Source organism: Pezoporus wallicus, unplaced genomic scaffold, assembly GCF_028554395.1.
Source record: "Pezoporus wallicus isolate ANWC-B61680 ecotype Strahan unplaced genomic scaffold, APGP_CSIRO_Pwel_v1 contig_4816, whole genome shotgun sequence".
Lineage (NCBI taxonomy): Eukaryota > Metazoa > Chordata > Aves > Psittaciformes > Psittacidae > Pezoporus > Pezoporus wallicus.
The window spans coordinates 3,583,216-3,602,153 of NW_026640990.1; the positions used below are offsets into that span (position 1 = coordinate 3,583,216).

Here is an 18,938-nt window from a genome sequence, read left to right on the forward strand (position 1 = left end):
AGAGTATTTTCAGGGAAAGGAGTGGGGAGAATCAAACATGGGTGTTCCAGCCATTTGTCTGTTGCCACCACTGGAAACTGATGCTGCTGCGTGATGTGAGGTATGTTACTGAGGCTGTGTTCCCTGCTGCACATCTGTGTAGCTTTTGGAGAGTCATGTGGGTTTTCCTGCCCCCTGTACTAGCAGATTGTCTTTTCTTTCCAGATTATTCAAAAGTTCACCTAACGCAGCTACTGGAAAAAGCTGAAGTTATTGCAGGCCGTATGCTTAAACTGTCTGTTTTTTATCGGAATCAGCACAAAGAATATTTTGATTATGTCAGGTAAGGAAGTAAACACTTGCAACATTGTTTGTCAAGTTAAGGGAGTAATGAAAATGAGAAAATGGAGGCAGCTGTACTAAAGCTGGTGCACAATGTCTGTATGCTTTATTTGCCAATTCAGAAGAAGGGAAGAAAAATATATAACTCATTTCTTCCACCTTGCTTAACTCAGCACTTCCATTAGGCAAAAGTTTGTGTTTTGAAGCAGAAACTGAAGAACGCACAGGGTCTCCAGCCTGATTAAAGGGTCTGTTGTCATAGTGGAGTGTTTAGTAGCCAAATACTCCCAGTGTACTGAGAAATTCAGAGTGAGATGTCTAATGATAGGAGGGCACAACAGTGTGCGTAAGGCATTTGCCTGCATATAGGAGTTCCATCTCAAATATTTCCCTTTCACATGCAACCACCCACTTCTATTTCCAGATGTAGTAAGTGGGGCTCTGCAATCTGAATGTTAATTTACAGCTCAAGTGGGGAAGGAGAGGGGTGATATTTAGACAATTCTACGACACTGCTTCAGCTGGAATGGATAAATGGGATAGCTGGAGGTAGGTTCCTTATTCCCGTTGGAGACCCAGTGTGCCTTTGTACATACATCTGGAAGCATCATTACAACAGAAAAAGAAGACTTTTCTGTAGAAGGAGTCACGGCTCACGCACTGACTGAGCAGGAGCAGCCACCATGCAGAGGTAACCTTCCACCATTAGAAGGATGTGGTTGAGAGGTGAGCAGTGTGTGGAAAGCTGTTTCAGCACTGTGTCAGAAGGGCAGCAGCACTGACTGCTTCTCTGAGAGATGGGGCTGCTGCTGTGCCACATAATTCCAGTTTCCTGTGGGTGTCACACTAGCACCTGTCTAGAGCTGGAAGGCTTTTAAAACTGGTGAAGAAACAAAATAGTCAAGGGAGTCCAACTCCAAAGGGCAGAGTCCACCACTCTTGGAAATGTCCCCATGTTGTAGTCATGAGTATCTGCTCAGTTCCAGAAGTGTTGTGTATATTACAGAGCATGGAGTTTGCTTTTTCCCTCTGTGTTTTGGAAGAATTATTTTATTGCACATAGTGACAAAGCTGCAAATCTCAATGGAGGTAGAAAATTAATTGCAGTTGTTGAGGCTTTTTGAGGACTTTATAAATCTCTGCTGCCATCCTGGACTAGATACCACAGAAGGGAAAACCCCGTGATAGCTCTGATTTTCATATAGCTTTGTTTTCAGCTATGTGACCATAGTCACCTGCCTTTGTATTCATAGAGCTTTGAAGATTGCTATGGAAGTGCATTTGTAGCTGTGCGTTTGGCCTTATTCAGCCAAATGTGAATCTGATTACATGGTATCTTTTCCCCTCCCTCCTATTATGTTCTCTCTTGAGTCACTACAAATAGAGACAAGTTTGTTTTCCTTTGTGTTAGTGAGTTATAGAGACCAAAAGCTGTGTTTCATCAGGTCAATATGCACTCATATGGTCACAAGGGCCAGTCCTTCTACAATACACCATTCCACATGTTAGGTTAAAAACCCTAACCGCATGCTTCCTTTTATGAAAAATTCCTTGTCATACCATGCCTGTCAATGGCTTCTGTGGTGTCATAAGTAGTAAACAATCTTGGAAAAGCTTATAGAGCAGTTCTAGTACGCTGCCAAACAAGCAACAGTCACGGTGCTAAGACAGCAACCCCTAAATGCAGGGTTTAAAGTGTGAGCTTGTAAGTAGTGTTCATGTCACTCTGCTGCTTGCCTCAGCCGGGAGCATCATAAAGCAGCTCAGATTCCCGGGAAGCGTGACCTATAATTAGCCTAATTGGCCACTGGATGTCAGTATCTTGCAGCCTAATTGGCCACTGGATGTCAGTATCTTGCCATAGAAATGGCACTGCAAGGAGCCTGGATTTTCAAGTTGCAGAAACCGGGGTTATTCAAGATGGTTTTGTTGGTTTTCTTTTTATCTGTAGTAATAGCTTCAGTCATAAAATAGTAATTGTACCCCCATACACGTGCCCCCCAGTCAACGTCTTGTGAAAAAGGGCTTGAGACAACTGTAGCCTTTGAATGGGCAGAAAACTTTTGTAATAATTTATTTTAGAGTTAAATGAAGATATGCTGCTGCAGAGATTAGAAATAATGACAAAATCGCAGTTGGAGACATTACTGAGTTATTTAGAGTTGATTTGTGTATGTACACCTGAATCGGTTTGCTTTGACTCCTACCTCCACTTTAACCAAGTAAAACCTTCTCCCACACAGCATCATTTACCTGGTGCTTTTACAAGTTAAAACCAGCGCAAGGGAGGGGACAGACTTTCTTGGCTAGTTTCCTCTCTCTTCAAAGGAAAAAAAAAAAGTAAAGCAAGAGATGGATGAAAGACTCTCCAGCCCCGCAGCCTCATGCATTTTTGATCTGTCATTGTGTATAATGGCGCTTTCGTAGGGTGCCTAGTAAACATGCTGTGTTGCAGGACTTACGAAAGGGGATGTTTCCCTTTCTGGTATGTCCTGGGTGCAGAGCATGCCAAAACTGTCACTATGGCATTTCCAGAGAGGTGTTGGGCACACATTCTAGGAAACATCCTGCTAGACACAAAATCTCAGGTGCTAAGGAGGATTAGATGAGGTGTTTTGGACTATTCTCCTGAATTCAGAGGCCTAATGCTGCTCAGTGCAATTTGGGATTTAGGGTTTTAAAAATTCACTTGTTGCACTGAATGTTTCTTTTCACGGGAACCAAACTGAGCTAAGCTTACAAAAAGAAAAAGGAGTTAGTCCTGTACATGTTTTCCCCTTAGGACCGGTGACTGCAGGAGCTGGATACCAACAAAGTGGAAAAAAAACAATATTCTGTGCCCAGCTCTGCTCTGATTAAAGTCAGCAGTAGAGAAACTAGACCTGAAATTACCATTTGGGGAAAAAAAAAACAACAATGGCAGACAGTAAATTTGTTCCTATAAGCTCTCTGAAAAGCATTATTTAGAAACAACTTTCGCCGGCAGTTTTCTATGTTAAATATATACTGCCTATGCTAAATATACATGGTAACATACAGTATGTCCAGCATATTGAGACTGACTTGCAATTTTCAACATGTGATTAAATTAATATGTGTTTATTGTTAGAACTGTAGTGGAAGGCTGAACAAATCGACTAATTAAAGATATTGGTGGTTTGGGAGCTTTTTTGTTTGTGCTATTCTTTGCCTGCACATAACACCCACACAGCTCACAGCTGACAGAGAAGCAGACTGGAAAATCAGGTTTTCCCCTTCAGCAGGAGTTTTTCTAGCTCTTCCTGAGTCTAGCATCACTTGGTTTCCTTGCTTCTGAAATCATGACACTAACCACACTTCTCAGCTTAAGGGTTTTGCTTTATGTCCCTTCCGTACTATTACCAAAGAGCATGAGGACCGAACTTTCCACTTTTTCTTTAACATGTGTTACAAAATAAACAATGCCAGTCATTCATTTGTAGAGAGCATCATGGGAATGCTATGCAGCCCTCTGTTAAGGATAACAGTGGCAGCCACGGCTCTCCGATCAGTGGGAAGCTGGAAGGCATCTTCTTTAGCTGCAACACTGAGTTTAACACTGGGAAGCCACCACAAGATTCACCTTATGGAAGATACAGGTTTGAGATTGCAGCTGAAAAACTCTTCAACCCAAACACTAACTTGTACTTTGGAGACTTCTACTGCATGTACACAGCCTACCACTATGTCATTCTCGTTGTCGCCCCTGTTGGATCACCAGGAGATGAATTCTGTAAGCAGCGCCTTCCTCAACTAAATATAAAAGATAATAAATTTCTAACCTGCGATGAAGAAGACGGTGTTATGGTTTACCATCATGCCCAGGATGTTATTTTGGAAGTAATTTACACTGATCCTGTGGATCTCTCCCTCGGCACAGTTGCAGAAATTACCGGTCACCAACTAATGAGCTTGTCTACTGCAAATGCAAAGAAAGATCCCAGCTGCAAAACCTGCAACATCAGTGTTGGACGTTAAAACTTCCCTCGTTACTTAGGAGCCTTCAAACCTCTGTTGCCCAATTCCATAGTCAGACATTTCTGTCGGAAGCATGCACATGCCGCTGTCACCAAAAGCAAATACGAGTCTTCAGAATCTCCAATAGAGTTTTTAGTATTTCTTCTCTCCCGCTTTCCCTTCTGTTTCCCTAATGCTTTAAATGATTAGAAGTCCTGGATTTCTTTCTGGCAACCATTTATAACTAGATGCTGCAAAAATTGTTTTCTGTTTCTTGCCAAATGTAACAAAATCCTATATAAACTGCTTTAGCAAAATAAAAATAACGGCTTATAAATGGTGTTTAAATATGCATTCATTTTAACTACTGAACAAATACTGGGATAATTCCAAACAGCATGAAAGGTTGTAATTGCAGCATGATTTGAATTTCGGAGCCTAGAAATGTCAGCACTTCCAACGTGTCGTTTGACAGTGTTATTTATGTTATTTATATTAGCTAACTGAAAACAGAAACTGTGTCTCAACATAATAAATATAATAGAAAAATATTTTATTTGTACTGTTGTATAAAATATTATACAATCATATAGAATATATAGATTACATTTTAATATCAATTGTATACATATGTCGTGAAATCATTTTCCCTTATCAAAGATGTAGTTTGTAAACTTCAAATAGCTCTGTATCTGTTCCTGTTGCTCTAGATGACTTTAATTAAAACAGATTTATGAAGGAGACCATTTCTGATTCATAAATGTTATAAATTAAGTCACTCCACTCAAACAAACAACAAACCTCTGAGAAATAAAAAAAAAAAAATCCTTCTTTAGTATTCATACTTTTTCTTCCAAACTACTTCAAGATGTGTATGTCTTCAAAATCATGCCAAGCCATTACATACAATGTAAATACAAACATGAGTGGTACATAATAGCCTTTATAAAATGAAAATCTTCTTACAAGATAGAAAAGAGGTTGCTTATATGACAGGGGCAGTACAAAATGACAGTTAAAGCAAAATACCAAATGTGATTTAACTTATTCAAGTCCCTTTTTTTTTGTGAAATACTTCCTTCCTTTATGTCTGGGGTAGCTATTTCCTAGAATCCCTGCTTTTCATTTCTAGTATAAAAGCCATTGATAATCCTTCTGTTAATAGTCCACATTTCACACAAATGGTCTATCACAAATAGTGAAAAAATCTTAATATTAGAAAGTGTGGTGCTCTGAAAGTTAAGAAAGACACATAATTCCAATGGAAAAATAACCTTATATAATCTCATTTTTTAGTAAACAAGAAGTCTAGCATTCCTCATCAGATAACTGTAACAATTATATACCATGTACTTCATCTATCCAAAATAGCATAATGCAATTATCTAGCCTTTTTTAATACATATATATATACGTAGCAATCTGTAACACAAGAAATACTTTGACATTTTACAAAGTGCATGCATCTAAACGAGCTTTGGTACTTAGAAAAGCAAATATTTGTTATAGCATCAGGCAAAATAAAGTGCAAAGTTTAATACAGAAATTAAAATTAGCATGTAGTTGATCTATTTACTGAATTTTAAGTATGGTGAGCCAGGTTGTGTGAACTGTATTGAAAAGGACAGCAGCCAGTACATTTGTTTTATCTCTTCCCAGTAAACTGTATCTATTTTCTTTTGTCAAAGTCTTTCTCTTATTTCTGAAAAAACAATAGTTTTATTTGGCAGTCACATTCCATCCATTCTTCCTTTTTTTTTTTAAATTTTATTTGCATAGGCAGCATCGCTTTATTTTACTCCCAGAATTTTAGACCAAATCCTGGTTCTTTGAATGCACCTTTCTTTGAAGCTACTGTAATTGAATGGCACCTCTGTCTCGAAAGATTATAGTCATGATTTTTTCCTTCATTTGTTTTATGCTCTTGTTTCTTTTAATCTAGTGAATTACACATTGAGAAGCAACATTAATAGTTAATTATGGTGCAAGTTAATTCTGGTGCGAAATGTGTGGTACATTACCGTGTACTAAGAAAGATGTACTAAAAACCTGCAGAGTATTTCCTCGCACCTTTTTAAACTAAGAGCAGGTCAAACTGAGGCTTTACATTACATCAGTGTACTTTTAATTTCTAACATTCTCACAGTGCATTTCAAGGCTTTTTTCAAAAGGAAAAAAATATATACTATAGTCCACTCACCTGTGCTTAATATTCCTGCATATTGCTGTCCTCCCTCATCCCAGCTAGTATAACTGGTAAAGTGCATGAGAAAATCTCAGTGTTAAACAATTGTGCAGTGGACCAAGACCTGTAAAATTGCTTCCTCTTTTTCATTACTTGTTTGCTTGTGTTTTTTTGTTTCTTTTTTGCTACAGGACAATACACAGCATTACATTCACTTCAAATCGTTTTGGAAATATCATGCTTACTGATGAGAACCTCCAAGAGCCTAATTTTGGCTTTTGTGTGCTTGTACTCAGTGTATTCCTCAGCCATTGGTGCCCGATCTTCTTTTTGAGGACTTCTAGGAAAAACAAATGAAAGTGCCATCACTTTTACGAGTATGAGGAGAAACAGTCTTTAAAATTAATTCAGCAACAGCTAGTGAGGATTGGGTTGGGGTTTGTTTTTTCTCCCTTTACTGTGGGTCTCTAAAGATAATTTGACAGGGCCAAAAAGCTCTAATGGGCAGAAATGAAATAAGAGTATTTAAAATATTGACTTTTCATATACCAAGTAGTTTTCTTTCTTGTCAGCTATGCAAGCTTAACTACTTCATTTTGAAATATGCAGAGAAGACACCACATAGTGCTTTGAAAACTGTTACCAGGATACTACATGCCCATATCTTCCATTTTCACCAAACAAGTTTGCTAAATGAAAGGAGGAGGAGGATAAGCAAAGAGTGAAATGTAACCAATATTTCGCTTTGGGTGAAAGAAACAGTGGCTTCTGGTTTGAAAACTGGCCTTTTAGAAATGACCCAACTGCCAAGTGTAATCTCTGCAGATTGACATCCTCAGAAAGAGTCTTTAGGAGCCTCCCTTCAGCCCAGGAAAGATCCTATGCTGAGATAGGATTTATACCCACTGCAGACATGTCCTGGAACATCCTCAGGTATAGACCCTCCTCAGGGATGCCCACATCCCAGAGGAACTAAGCACAGAAATGGACATCTCCACAGAGACCAAACACCTCCATGGTATCTTCAAGTCTCTAGCTGCAGCTTTCTTGTCCTGCTCACCCAAGAGTAGCTACCCTAGCAGAACCCAACACACCTGCATAGGAGCTCAGTGAGAAGGAGAGGGTTTTTGTTGAGCTGGTTATTTACCTTCCTGTCTGTTTATAGAATTGTTCCTCAAACTCTCTCAGAGCTTTACGAAGCCTTTTCTTATCTGCTCTTGTTTCTCTGAGATGTTCAAGCAGGACGGGCCTGTAAAACGGAGACAAGAACATGGAACCCTTGTGTTTGGAAGTATTGTAAACACTGCAGCTTTGGGTAATAAGCAGCCTGCTGCTATGGGCCACAGCAGGTGCTGCTCTCAGTGCCCCAAGGCATTCCACCACATCCCTCCCAACTACAGATATAACTAGCTGTACCATCACATGTGATAAACAGTTGTGCTGCGCACCTTCCCTTACACTACCATTCCCACCCTTCCAGTAAAGTGAAGACAGAGCCTCTGTGGACAGCATGGGAGGAAAAGTTTTCAGGATTGAGGATTGAGTCTTGCTTGTGGTCTTGATTCTGTGTGGAATTAATGGAGTTTACAGGGCTCGGCATCTCACAGGAAATGTGCATCTCTGTAACTGATTTAATAAAGTCAACATCCAAGCCCTACTCCTGAAAACAGCTGTTACTAGACATTACTGTGATGCAGTGGAAATGCTAGTGGTATCAAGAATCAACATTTTTGGAGGCCATGTCAGCTGGTGTTTGTAGATTAAGTTAAGCAGAGAAAAAATTCTGTCATGATATATGCAGCTGGTATTTTTTTTCCATAATAACAAACATCACAGAAATATCTCCACAGCATTTGCAACCAAACTGTTACATACATAGTTGAGTTACTTAGAAAATCAAGGTATTTTTATTTACTCAATTTTGGTAGAGCCCAGTCAACTTCATTTAAGCACCTAAGAGCTCCCAATAAAAAAAAAAAAAAAAAAAAAAAACAAACAAGAAAAAGATAGTATCCATAAACTTTCTGTTCTATCATAAGCTACAGCAACATGATAGTTCTGTCATAAGAGCATCTGTTTCTGGAAGGCATATTCCCCAGCAAGTTGCAGGGCTGAGTGATAAAAGCCCATGTGCATCTTGAGATTTGTTGTGTCATGCAACCAGAAAATCTTAACTACAAATCAGAAGGTTTTGAGTTTTATAATGGAAGGTAGGAGGGTGGTGCTAAGTGTTCTGGGCATCCAGACACTAATAACTATTCTTATGCAAGGAAGAAATTGATTTTACACACATTCAGTGGCCCCCCACATGACTGATCCCTCATTCAGTTCACCTGTGGCTGTTTGTATGCCTCATGTCTCTGGCCTTTTTGCATCACTCACACTGTCAGTCCCAGCACGTGAGAGCAGACTACCCTGCTTGGCCAAACTGTGATTTGTTTTATGACTGCTTTGTAAGAACATAAGTAACTAGGTATCTAAAAATTTTGCAGTAATTATCTGGTAATAACAGGTCTGAATAATAGGTCTACATATCTTTACTATGTCATTGTGTTGTACCTACCACTCTGTATATGTAGTTATTTCTCCTACCTGCTTACATTCCTCCACCTTTCTCTTCATGGACTTGGCACAAAACTTTGAATAAGTTGCTCAAACCATAGGTAGCTGCCCAAATAACAAATATCCTCTGCCTCTTTTCTCCAGTAAGAAAACACTGAATCACTTGTTTGGTATAGAGTATTCCCATGCAATAAGTATGGATCATGTTTAAATTACAAAGTCTACATGAAATATTTTAAAATATCTGGGGGGAAAAAAAAAAAAGAACTTACATTGTTGCCTCATGTAAATTGGACATAGACAAGGCTGTTTGCCTGAAAACCTTCTTTTCATCCAGAGGTGAAACATATGCAGGCTCACTTTCCTCCTGAGAGTAACACAGGTGCTCGTCAACAGGAAGGCAAGATATTGGACCAAATGACAACTCATGGCTGCTTTGAGAATGGTCTTCATCTGAGTCTTCCTCCTCCTGCTTGTAAGATGTAAAGCATTATTAAATGGGTTTACATTACAATACTAACAATGAATAGGATGACAATGTAAAGAATTAGGATCTAACTTCCTGGATGTATTCATTGAAATAGATTACACATATTGAAAGCTTCACCCTGGTCTGCCCAAGATTGTTCATAAGAGCTCTCCCAGGGCCCCCTGAGTTACTGTGTATTGTCCACTGAGGCTAAAAACCACAGAAGTTTGCCCTGCTTCTGACTATCTCCAGCCAGCAATTTATTTCTGTTTACTCAAAAGCCTGCTGGAACTTGTAGTCCTCTTATATACCATCCACTGACTGTATTATGCCCAGAAATTCTGCCTGTAACAAGAGTTGGAGGTAGAGATTCCAGTTTCATAGCTACAAACGTTAAGTAGCAAAATAGAGTGATATTCACTGCCTTCTTCATGTTCCCTCATCCTCAGAAGAAAATTTGAGCTTTTGAAACTAAAGCTTAAACATAAAAACTCCATGGAGCAAAGCTCCTAAAAAGTAACACAAGGGAACTTCAGTTAAATTTTTAAATAAAATGTCCATGTGTACACAGGTCTACACTGGGATTTTTCAAATAAATCTAAAGCTCCACTGTCATCTATAGTTCATAATTTTTAAAATCAACCCCTCCCCAGTTACTATTAGATTAGTATTTTTGGTAGGCATGCTAATTAACTTCCATCCAGCCAGATTCCATTACCTCTACGCAAAGTAAGACCAGCACCGTTACATTACATTGATATTAAAGTACTACAAATTATATTCATGTGCTACACGATTGATAAAAACAAAATATAGAACATAGAGTGACTCCATAGTTCTTCATGGACACAGGTAGGTTTCTTTCTGTGTTGCATGTGTTAGCCTTAATGGAAAACTAACACCAGCCTTTGACCTCTTACCCAGTCACTTGAAGTGATTGCCTCAGAAGCCACTGCCACACATTGCAACCTCTGGCATGCTTAGACGTTGAATTTTGCAGAGCACTTGCTCTGTGTGAAGCACCCTGCTTTAACCAATGAGCAGAGTCTTCACATATCAGTAGATCTATTGCTGCCAAACTCCCATGCAGGTACAAACCAAACACAGCTTTTAGCATGTTTTATTGACAATGGATATAAATTCTTTCCAACTTACAATTGTTGTGATCAAAGATGGAGTGACAAGAAGTTTCTTGATAATTCTGTATCTGTCATAAAGAGGTTTCATGAGATTCTTTTCTTGCTTAGTTACCTAAAGAGAAATCATAACAAAATATACTCCTCCAAAATAAAAAAATACAGAAATTTTGCTCCTGTAAAGCTAAGAAAGATGTTAGAAGAATATGACCTGATGTGTATTTTGCAGATACTTCATGGGAACTGTAATTTAATCCATAAAATTTCTGAAAAGGAAAATGACAATCTGTTTTGCAATGGAAATACCCAATGTGGTTTCCTCACTTCCTTGAGCCACATGGCCTAGGCAGAGGGTAAACTATTCTCTGTCTCTTTCTGAAGATGCTAAGGGAGTCATAAAGGTTAAGATATGCTTCTACTGTGCCACTGGTATCTCAATTAACTCTAATAATGGCAGCAGGCTAGCTACAGCAATGTGACAGTCTACCTGGGACAATATACTCAGGAGCCCAGGGGGACAGCTGCCAGTGCAGCTTTACAGCCTCAGCGAGTGAGCTGGCTCCATGCAGAATTGCTGTGTGCATCCCTTGCTGGAACTGCCTTCCACAATAGGGATTAACTGTCTATTCATTTTGTTTGGGCTCTTATGAGCACTAGGAGCATGGATTTGGAGGAGAATAGTATTTTAGAGCAGGTATTAAGAGACTTATCTAGCCACAAATGTTTGTAAGTATAAAAAAAAACTTATGGAAACTATCTGTGCAGTAGACCAAGTTACTGTGTTTAGGAAAAAAAAGAGCAAATCCCACAGGAAGAAACAAACAGAAAACCAACATGTTCTCCAGTGAGTAAATGCCAAAACAATCATTTGCAAACTAGTCCGCTATCAGCCCCTGTTCCTCAACTCACATGCCTGTCAGCACACATAGTACAATTTCACTGTCTTTTGACACTGCAGTGCTGCATTGAAGCCCAGCTACACATGCTCAGATGAGTGAACAAACAGCAGGTCTGAAGAGACAGACTGGCTGACAGTATGAACAATAGTTCAGAGCTGTGCAAAAACAAATATCTGATCAGCAGGAGCAAGGGTGACAGCAGACAAATGCAGGTTGGTGACACTGCATATTTCTGGCTGAGTGAATAGTTAGGAACTATTCCTAGAGCCATGTTTCACCAGGGAATGTCAGGGCTTGCTTAGGCAGCCAAGTCCACCTCTTTTCCCCAGTCTTCATGTTCCATTTGATTGCAACACACAAGAGCACCGGGAAATGCCAAACAAGCCAGAACAGATAATTCTTTGTTTAAAACCTTATGAGTGCCCTCTCCATCTGACTTTGCTTAGATAAGTCTGGATAAAGATGGTGTTCACCCACGCTACACATCAAGAGGACAAACATCATCACCAGTACTCTCCACTGTTTCCAGGCTGCTGTAGCCAGAATACTCAGAACATGCAGTAACTTGATAATTTTTTCTGGTGGGTTCTCTTTTTGTACTCCCAAAGAAAGTTTCTACAATAACTGTGACATTGTCTAGGAATTTTGCTTTTTGTTTGCTGAAAAAAAAAACAAACAGCAAAACCAAACCAAAACAAAAACTGCAGCAAACCACCAATGTTTTTGCATAATTGGCTAAATTTTTGATAATTGTCATGGAAATCCAGTACACTCCATTCAAATTAACTTTTTGATAATGCCATGGTGTGATATTTGTTAAATGACAAGGCATGTCATGGGTTCCTAGGTCAAACATCTTAAGTAGGGAATGTTAGTTGTCATGGTTTAAGCCTAGCTGGTAACTCAGAATCGCGCAGCCTCTCGCTTACTCCCCACCTTCCCGCCCCTGCTCCCAGAGAGATGGGGAGGAGAATCGAAAGAGTATAACTCTCACGGGTTGAGATAAGAGCAGTCCAGTAACTAATCACTGTAAACACAAATCACTGCTGCTACCACCAATAATAATAATGATAAGGGAAATAACAAGGGGAGAGAACACAACCGCTCATCACCTGCTGACCAATACCCAGCCTGACCCGAGCAGTGATCTAACCCTTCCAGGTAACTGCCCCCAGTTTATATACTGGGCATGACGTGCTATGGTGTGGAATACCCCTTTGGCTAGTCTGGGTCAGGTGTCCTGTCTCTGTGTCCTCCCGGCTTCCCATGGCCCTCCTCACTCAAAGAGCATGAGACTGAAAAGTCTTTGGTCAGACTAAACATTACTTAGCAACAACTAAAAACATCAGTCTGTTATCAACATTGTTCTCAGGCTAAAGTTGAAAACACAGCACTGCACCAGCTACTAAGGAGAGAAATAGCTGTACAGTATTGTGAAAATCCATTTTCTGCACTGGCAAACCTCTTTGGTAGTAGAGAGGCATCTGGTTTGTGAGCTAATGTCACTGGAGTTCTGCTACCTGTGCACTCATCAATTTGCCCTCTCCAAGTCATCACCCCCTGGCTTTTACAACCTGTGCAGGTTTCTCTAGGAGGTACCTCTTGGGCCCCTCCAGCTCTGAACTGTGTACAAGGCCTGCGCTGGCCACTGAGTGCAGGCCTCGCTGGCCTCACTCTCCAGCTGTGCTTGGTGCCCAGGATGCATGCAGACTCCTTCCCTCGGGAAAATACAATCATATAGATACAAAGGTTAAAATTTGCTTCTCTAAGACACATGATTATTTAAGCGTGCAACCTTGCGTGGAACATCTCCATATAGCTTGGTCATTTTCAACAACAAAAAAAGAGATGTAAAAATATTGCCTAACTTCAGTTTCCTTGCTTAAAATTCTTTCGTGTCCCTGATCTTTGTGTGACCTCAAGTCAGAGCTGTCGGCAGACCTAAGGCTCCCTCATGACAGCTTAGTATCACTGATCACCTCTTTCCTTATGCAGTTAGCATCCTCCTGCTTAGCTGGTTATTCACCTCCTTAAACCTTGAGAAGAAACAGACTCTCTGAACCCCATGCTGCAAAGTCCGTCCTATTATTTTCTTTGCATCTTCAAATCTCTTTTACCTCTATATGGCACTAATAACTCAATTTCTTTTTTGTTCTTCTTCATAGGAAATACAATTTCTTCATACACTTCCTAGGTATTCTCTCTCTCCCTCAGCTCTCTTTCCAAGCCCAAAGAAGATGGACAAAAATTATTTTATCCAGGATGCAGAGAGATCAGACACAGATCACAATAATATTAACAGCTGGCATATTTTTGGACACTTGCTGGTGCCGTTTCCCTTTTCCTCTACCGCAACAATTACAGGTCAAAAACAGAGACAGTCATAAGAATGTAGACATCAAACAGGAGTTCCTCAGTTGTGTGTAGACCAATTTTCAACTCATCATCTCACCAATGGTGGCAATTCTTTGTTTTGTACCTGCATTCAGCAATGAAGTCTCTTGAAAGGATTTTAATTAATAGTTATAAGTGCTGCTGTGAAATAAAGGAAAACACAGATGACAGGTCCTGTCATTCATGTCTCAGCAGATGCCCTATAAGCCTTTCACCACTGCTATGCATTCTAACCTTTCATATGCCAAGCAGAGTTACCGTATGCATGAGCAAAGTCTGTTGTGGATATAGACTCATCCACGTTTATCACAAAAACCTGCAACTTCCAATCATGAAGAGAGATACAGGGTCACTAGGAACTTGCCTTTTTAATATTTTTTTTTTAAATAAAAACCAAATTCATCAGTATCCAGCAATAACTTTTATATCTGAAGATTAGTTTGAAATAATTAAAATTATGTTAATTGTGTAAAATTCATTAAATATATTTAATATATGAGTCAAAAAAATTTGTTAGAGAAGTTAGATAATTTTTAATTTACCTATCTTTCCATGGTATACTTACAGATTGTCCATGAATAGTCTCAAAATATAGTAGACATTTCTGAAGACTGATTTTTTCCAAAGCCATTTGTTTTTTTTGTCATATCCTATTTAAAAAAGTTATTTATAAGATTATGAGTCAGGATTTCATGACAAGGTTACAGGTACGTATCTGCTCAATAATCTTTTCTCCCCAGATAAACATTAATAATGAATTTTGCTTCTGTCTGCACTGAGGTCATAGGGACTTGGCATTGACTTAGCAAGAGCAGAGTCCAAATTTACATGACTGAAGTTTCAAGTTAATCAAAGTATATGTTACCCCCTGAAAGCCTAATGCAAAGCTGATGAGAGCTGTGGAGATACTTTACTGATTAAAGTAGGCTTTAGGTTAGGCCTTTCCCAGCAGAAAACACACTGTATTTACTTTGCCCGGCCAAAGTGGACTCCTTGAGGTCTGAACTTGTGCTCTTTCTTCTGAAGAAAGAGGCATAAATAAAAATCTACTGAAAGGCTGGAACCTTACTTTTCTTAACTGTCATTATACAAAGATGTAGTACTTGATTGCCTTGATTTCTTTCAAAGTCACTTTTCTATGAAAGCAATTTAACAAGCTGAAAGTCAGGAAGCAGTATTAGGCTATTGATAGAACACTTCATCCTGAGATGGAAAGTTTCCAAAGGTACAAACTACGGTCTCAGTCAATAAGGCAAGCAGCTTTGTGTGTCACTCAATCAGAGCGTGCATCTGAAAACTGTTTCTGGGAATACTGGTTGACAGAAAGTCTGAACAAGCAGAGGTTTTTGCTTCAATATTGTAGCCAAATTGCATGCACATGAGGTATATCTCATCGATTGCATTTTGGAAAGGCTGGCTCACAAAAGACCACTGCAGCACGTGAGCAGAAGGTTGCATAGATTTAAGTGCAGTACTTTCCCAGAACATTTTCCAAAGTTTAGGTAACATTTATGAGTAATCACTGTAACAGAAAACTAAAGAAATATTTTCTCATCCATCCTAGGGAGAAATTAATTAATGAGATCTGTATGTTGGTAACTTCTACTTGCCAAGTCAGTTCACAAATCATAGATATCATTCCCTGTTATATATTAAATATGATTTAGTTGTAATAAATGAGAACAACCACCATTCTAGACAAAATCATAGAAGCTTGCAAAAACAGAGAGGACATAATTCAACTTTTTAATTTTTCATTGAGAAAGATTGAGATTTGCCTTGGCTTGTAGGGGATTAAGAACAGAAAGTTTCAGCTATGCAAACACATAACATTTACAGAGTGGAATGACAGATTCACAATGAAATCTGTAAATATCCAACCATCGTGATATACTACGTGAATAACCCATAAATGCTGAGCCTACTAGAAAAAGGTGCTATCTCTAAAATGAAATGGAAGAATAATCTGATCAGCCAGCAGGAAATTGAAGCTGAAGTGTACATACACATCTGAAGAACTGCTACGGGGAAGCTGCAGAAAGTGCAGCCCTTTAATAATATTGGGAATGAGGGCAGGCTTTCTTTCTGTTGCCTCACAGTTTTTGCTCTGCTGAAGACCTAACACTGCAGTTGATTCCTGTTGGTTTCTGTTCAAAAGTAACAATATGATACACTGCTACCAGAAAAAAAAGAATGTTTGTTTTTCATCAGTGCAGTTTGTCAGTTGGTGATTTATTAGTATATATACAGATGACCATATTAGTGTATGTGCCGGGAGCACACAATTTAACTGGTATTTCTCTCCTCTCTCCTTTCCCCTTACTCCCCAAAAGATCTGCTCCTAGCACTTGCATGTTTTCATCTGGGTTGGAACAGCAAGAAGCACGTGAAGCTAATGTCCTTTTCCACAGTCTCTGCCAGGCATGACAGATCTGTATAAATGAGGGCCAAGTGTTTGGAGGTTTGGAGGAGCGCTCATCCACCGCAATGAAGTAATGTGAAGAAAAGTGGCACTGGGGGCTGGGGGAGAACACAGTGCCTTTCTGAAGTCATGGCCTGATGACTAGGTCATTGTATTGACAACTTGCAGAAGCGTTTTTAATAATTAGCCTCTACTTTTTAAAAACAGATCAAGTGCAGAAGGAGGAATGCTTTTCTGATGTCAAAGGAGTGCCTTGCTATTAACTTCAGCAGGAGCAAAACCTTTTTTGCTTGTTGCCAAAATGCAAAACCAGTGCAGAACCACTAATCACATTTTGCCTTGAAGGTCTGTATGAGTTAATCACTCCAAAACTCTGTCATTCACGTGAATGCAACTAGAATGCAAGAGTATTATAAAGTAGCTAATTTGTTTATTTATAATTAATACAAGGTTAATTCTTTCAAAACCTATTAAGCCTGGAGCAGCTGCATGGTTAGGAGGAAATGGGATGATCATTAGTATTGATTTTACACATGAGAAACAATCTCAAGAGGGTTTAACATTTGGGCCTATTTCATTAGCTCATTTTATTAGCCATCTCAAGACAGTTTATATTCAGCTAAGTTTGAAAGGGATAATAATTTCAAAATCAGAGAAGGCAGGCAGAATCTCAAACTACGGAATTATCTGAGACATCTTAGGACTGTAGGCTGCATACAACAGCACAAACTTCAATGCTAATTAAATAAAAACACTGCTTCATAGCCAAGGAGAAGATGAACTGAAGCAGATCAATAATGAGAGGACAGATACATAAAGGCAGCCAGACTGAGAAAAGCCTTGGGGGACAGACTGCAAATGCTCAAACTAAACATACGGCAGAAGTTATTTGCTGCATATAAAGAAAAAAGGTACAGACACATGCAAATAAAGTTCAGGTTGTAGTTTGGTTTTCAAAACTCAGGACAAGGGCATACAAAATATTGTTTGAAGTTGTCTTCCTCACTAGATAGTTCCCTGAATGATTATGCCTTTTAAACTCACTGCTATTTTCCCAGGCAGAAAATACAAACTCTGGGGACAGGCAGTATGATAGTGGGGACTGGTCCTGGGTGAGGCCTTTCGCTCTCAGACGCAGCATTTGGTTTCCATGCAGGCACAAAGTCTGGGTTCCCAAGGCCTGCTATGTCTGACACATGGTTGTGTGGTAGCAGCTTCTAACCCAAAAGCAGTAAGAAAAATTTTAAGGAAGGCAAGTGACATGATACATCCACAGAACAATGCCCCTTTCCTTCAGCTGAAGATCAAGTCAAGTCTGACTGCAGCCCCACTGTGAAAGGCCATGTTTGCTGGTGAACTACAGTGGAGCACCGCAGGGCTGCTGCCCCTCCTTGGTGTGACTGAGGCACCAATTACATCGCCGGCCATTAAACATTCAGATTGGCTTAAAAATCAGGAGGTGGGCTTTGAATTTGGAGTCTGGGGATTTGGTGGGGTCTTTTTAGTAGTATAATTCAAATTACATCAATTTGCCTTTTGGCTCCTGAACAGGATCCTGCGTCCATGATCTTAATTTATTTTCTCTTTCCTGAAGTCTTGTACCTAAAAATGCGGTGAACTGTTAAGATAAATTGCCAGCTCCCAGCACAAGGAGCTAGTGACACAAACAGCAACAGGTGCCTATCCCTTTTTGGGTTACTGAATCACTCACAGGTTAACCCCAATTTTCTCTACATCTTCTCATTCAATAAATTTACTCACAGGCTTTTTTGTGAGAGGGGTGTTTTGTCCTTAAAACCACATTTTGCTATTTCATATTCAGATCTTGTGGTTTGTCCTTTTTAAACATACTGGCTGGTTCAGGGTTTTACTCTGTGCCTCTCTCAAGGACACACATTCTCTCATTTTTGTTTCAGCAGGGCCTTAGAGGTTTTCTACAGCTGAACTCTGGGGAAGAACTTGGCAGGCTTTTATGGAAACACTATCCTTGACCAAAATAACTAAATCTTAAACCTTGAAAGAAGAAACATGTAACTCCTACTAGTTTATTATTAATCTAACTCAGATTCTGGTACAGCATCTAAATGCTATATACAAAATAAAATGTTGCACATAAAAAGTATCTACAGTAGCACTAAAGTTGCCTATAGCTGAAATGAAGACTTTGATCTGCTGTAACCTGCAGATATCCTTGATTCGTTTCACCTCCTTAGTGATACAAACTTCATTCTCCTCCAATTCATAACTAAAAGCCAATCTTTTTTAATGTTATAGTTAAAGACCGACTAAAATATATAATTGTGAAATAGATAGTTTTGACTTCATATTATTCATTTTCAAGCCTCTATTCCATAACAGTTACCTAGAACTATTACCAAATGCCTCTGCTAACAGGTAGCTCTCTCAAAGCAAGTTCTTTCCACAAGAATACAAGAAGAAAATAAATAGGATCTTAAAAAATATTTGAAAATATTAACTGTGCAAACATTTAATTTGCATTTACAGAATTCTCTGTGAATATTTCAAGCCAGCACTGCCACTGCACAGATGTAGGAGGTCCTCTTTTAGAAAATCA

At 39.2% G+C, this 18,938-nt stretch overlaps 2 protein-coding genes across 3 annotated transcripts in view; one reads left to right on the forward strand and one right to left on the reverse strand.

Moving 5' to 3' along the window:
• PHYHIPL (phytanoyl-CoA 2-hydroxylase interacting protein like) overlaps positions 1 to 5,035 on the forward strand; it is a 58,812-nt gene extending 53,777 nt beyond the window's left edge. For both annotated transcript variants that reach the window (XM_057421493.1, XM_057421492.1), the window contains exons 4-5: positions 205 to 322; positions 3,783 to 5,035. In XM_057421493.1, the coding sequence (XP_057277476.1) occupies positions 205 to 322; positions 3,783 to 4,317 (653 nt within the window). In that variant the 3' untranslated portion in view covers positions 4,318 to 5,035. The remainder of the gene's footprint in view (positions 1 to 204; positions 323 to 3,782) is intronic.
• Positions 4,833 to 18,938, reverse strand: part of FAM13C (family with sequence similarity 13 member C) — a 127,392-nt gene continuing 113,286 nt past the window's right edge. Inside the window, 6 exon segments of the mRNA XM_057421521.1 lie at positions 4,833 to 6,821; positions 7,629 to 7,730; positions 9,316 to 9,515; positions 10,668 to 10,763; positions 14,507 to 14,581; positions 14,583 to 14,591. Coding sequence (XP_057277504.1) covers positions 6,698 to 6,821; positions 7,629 to 7,730; positions 9,316 to 9,515; positions 10,668 to 10,763; positions 14,507 to 14,581; positions 14,583 to 14,591 — 606 coding nt within the window. The 3' untranslated portion in view covers positions 4,833 to 6,697.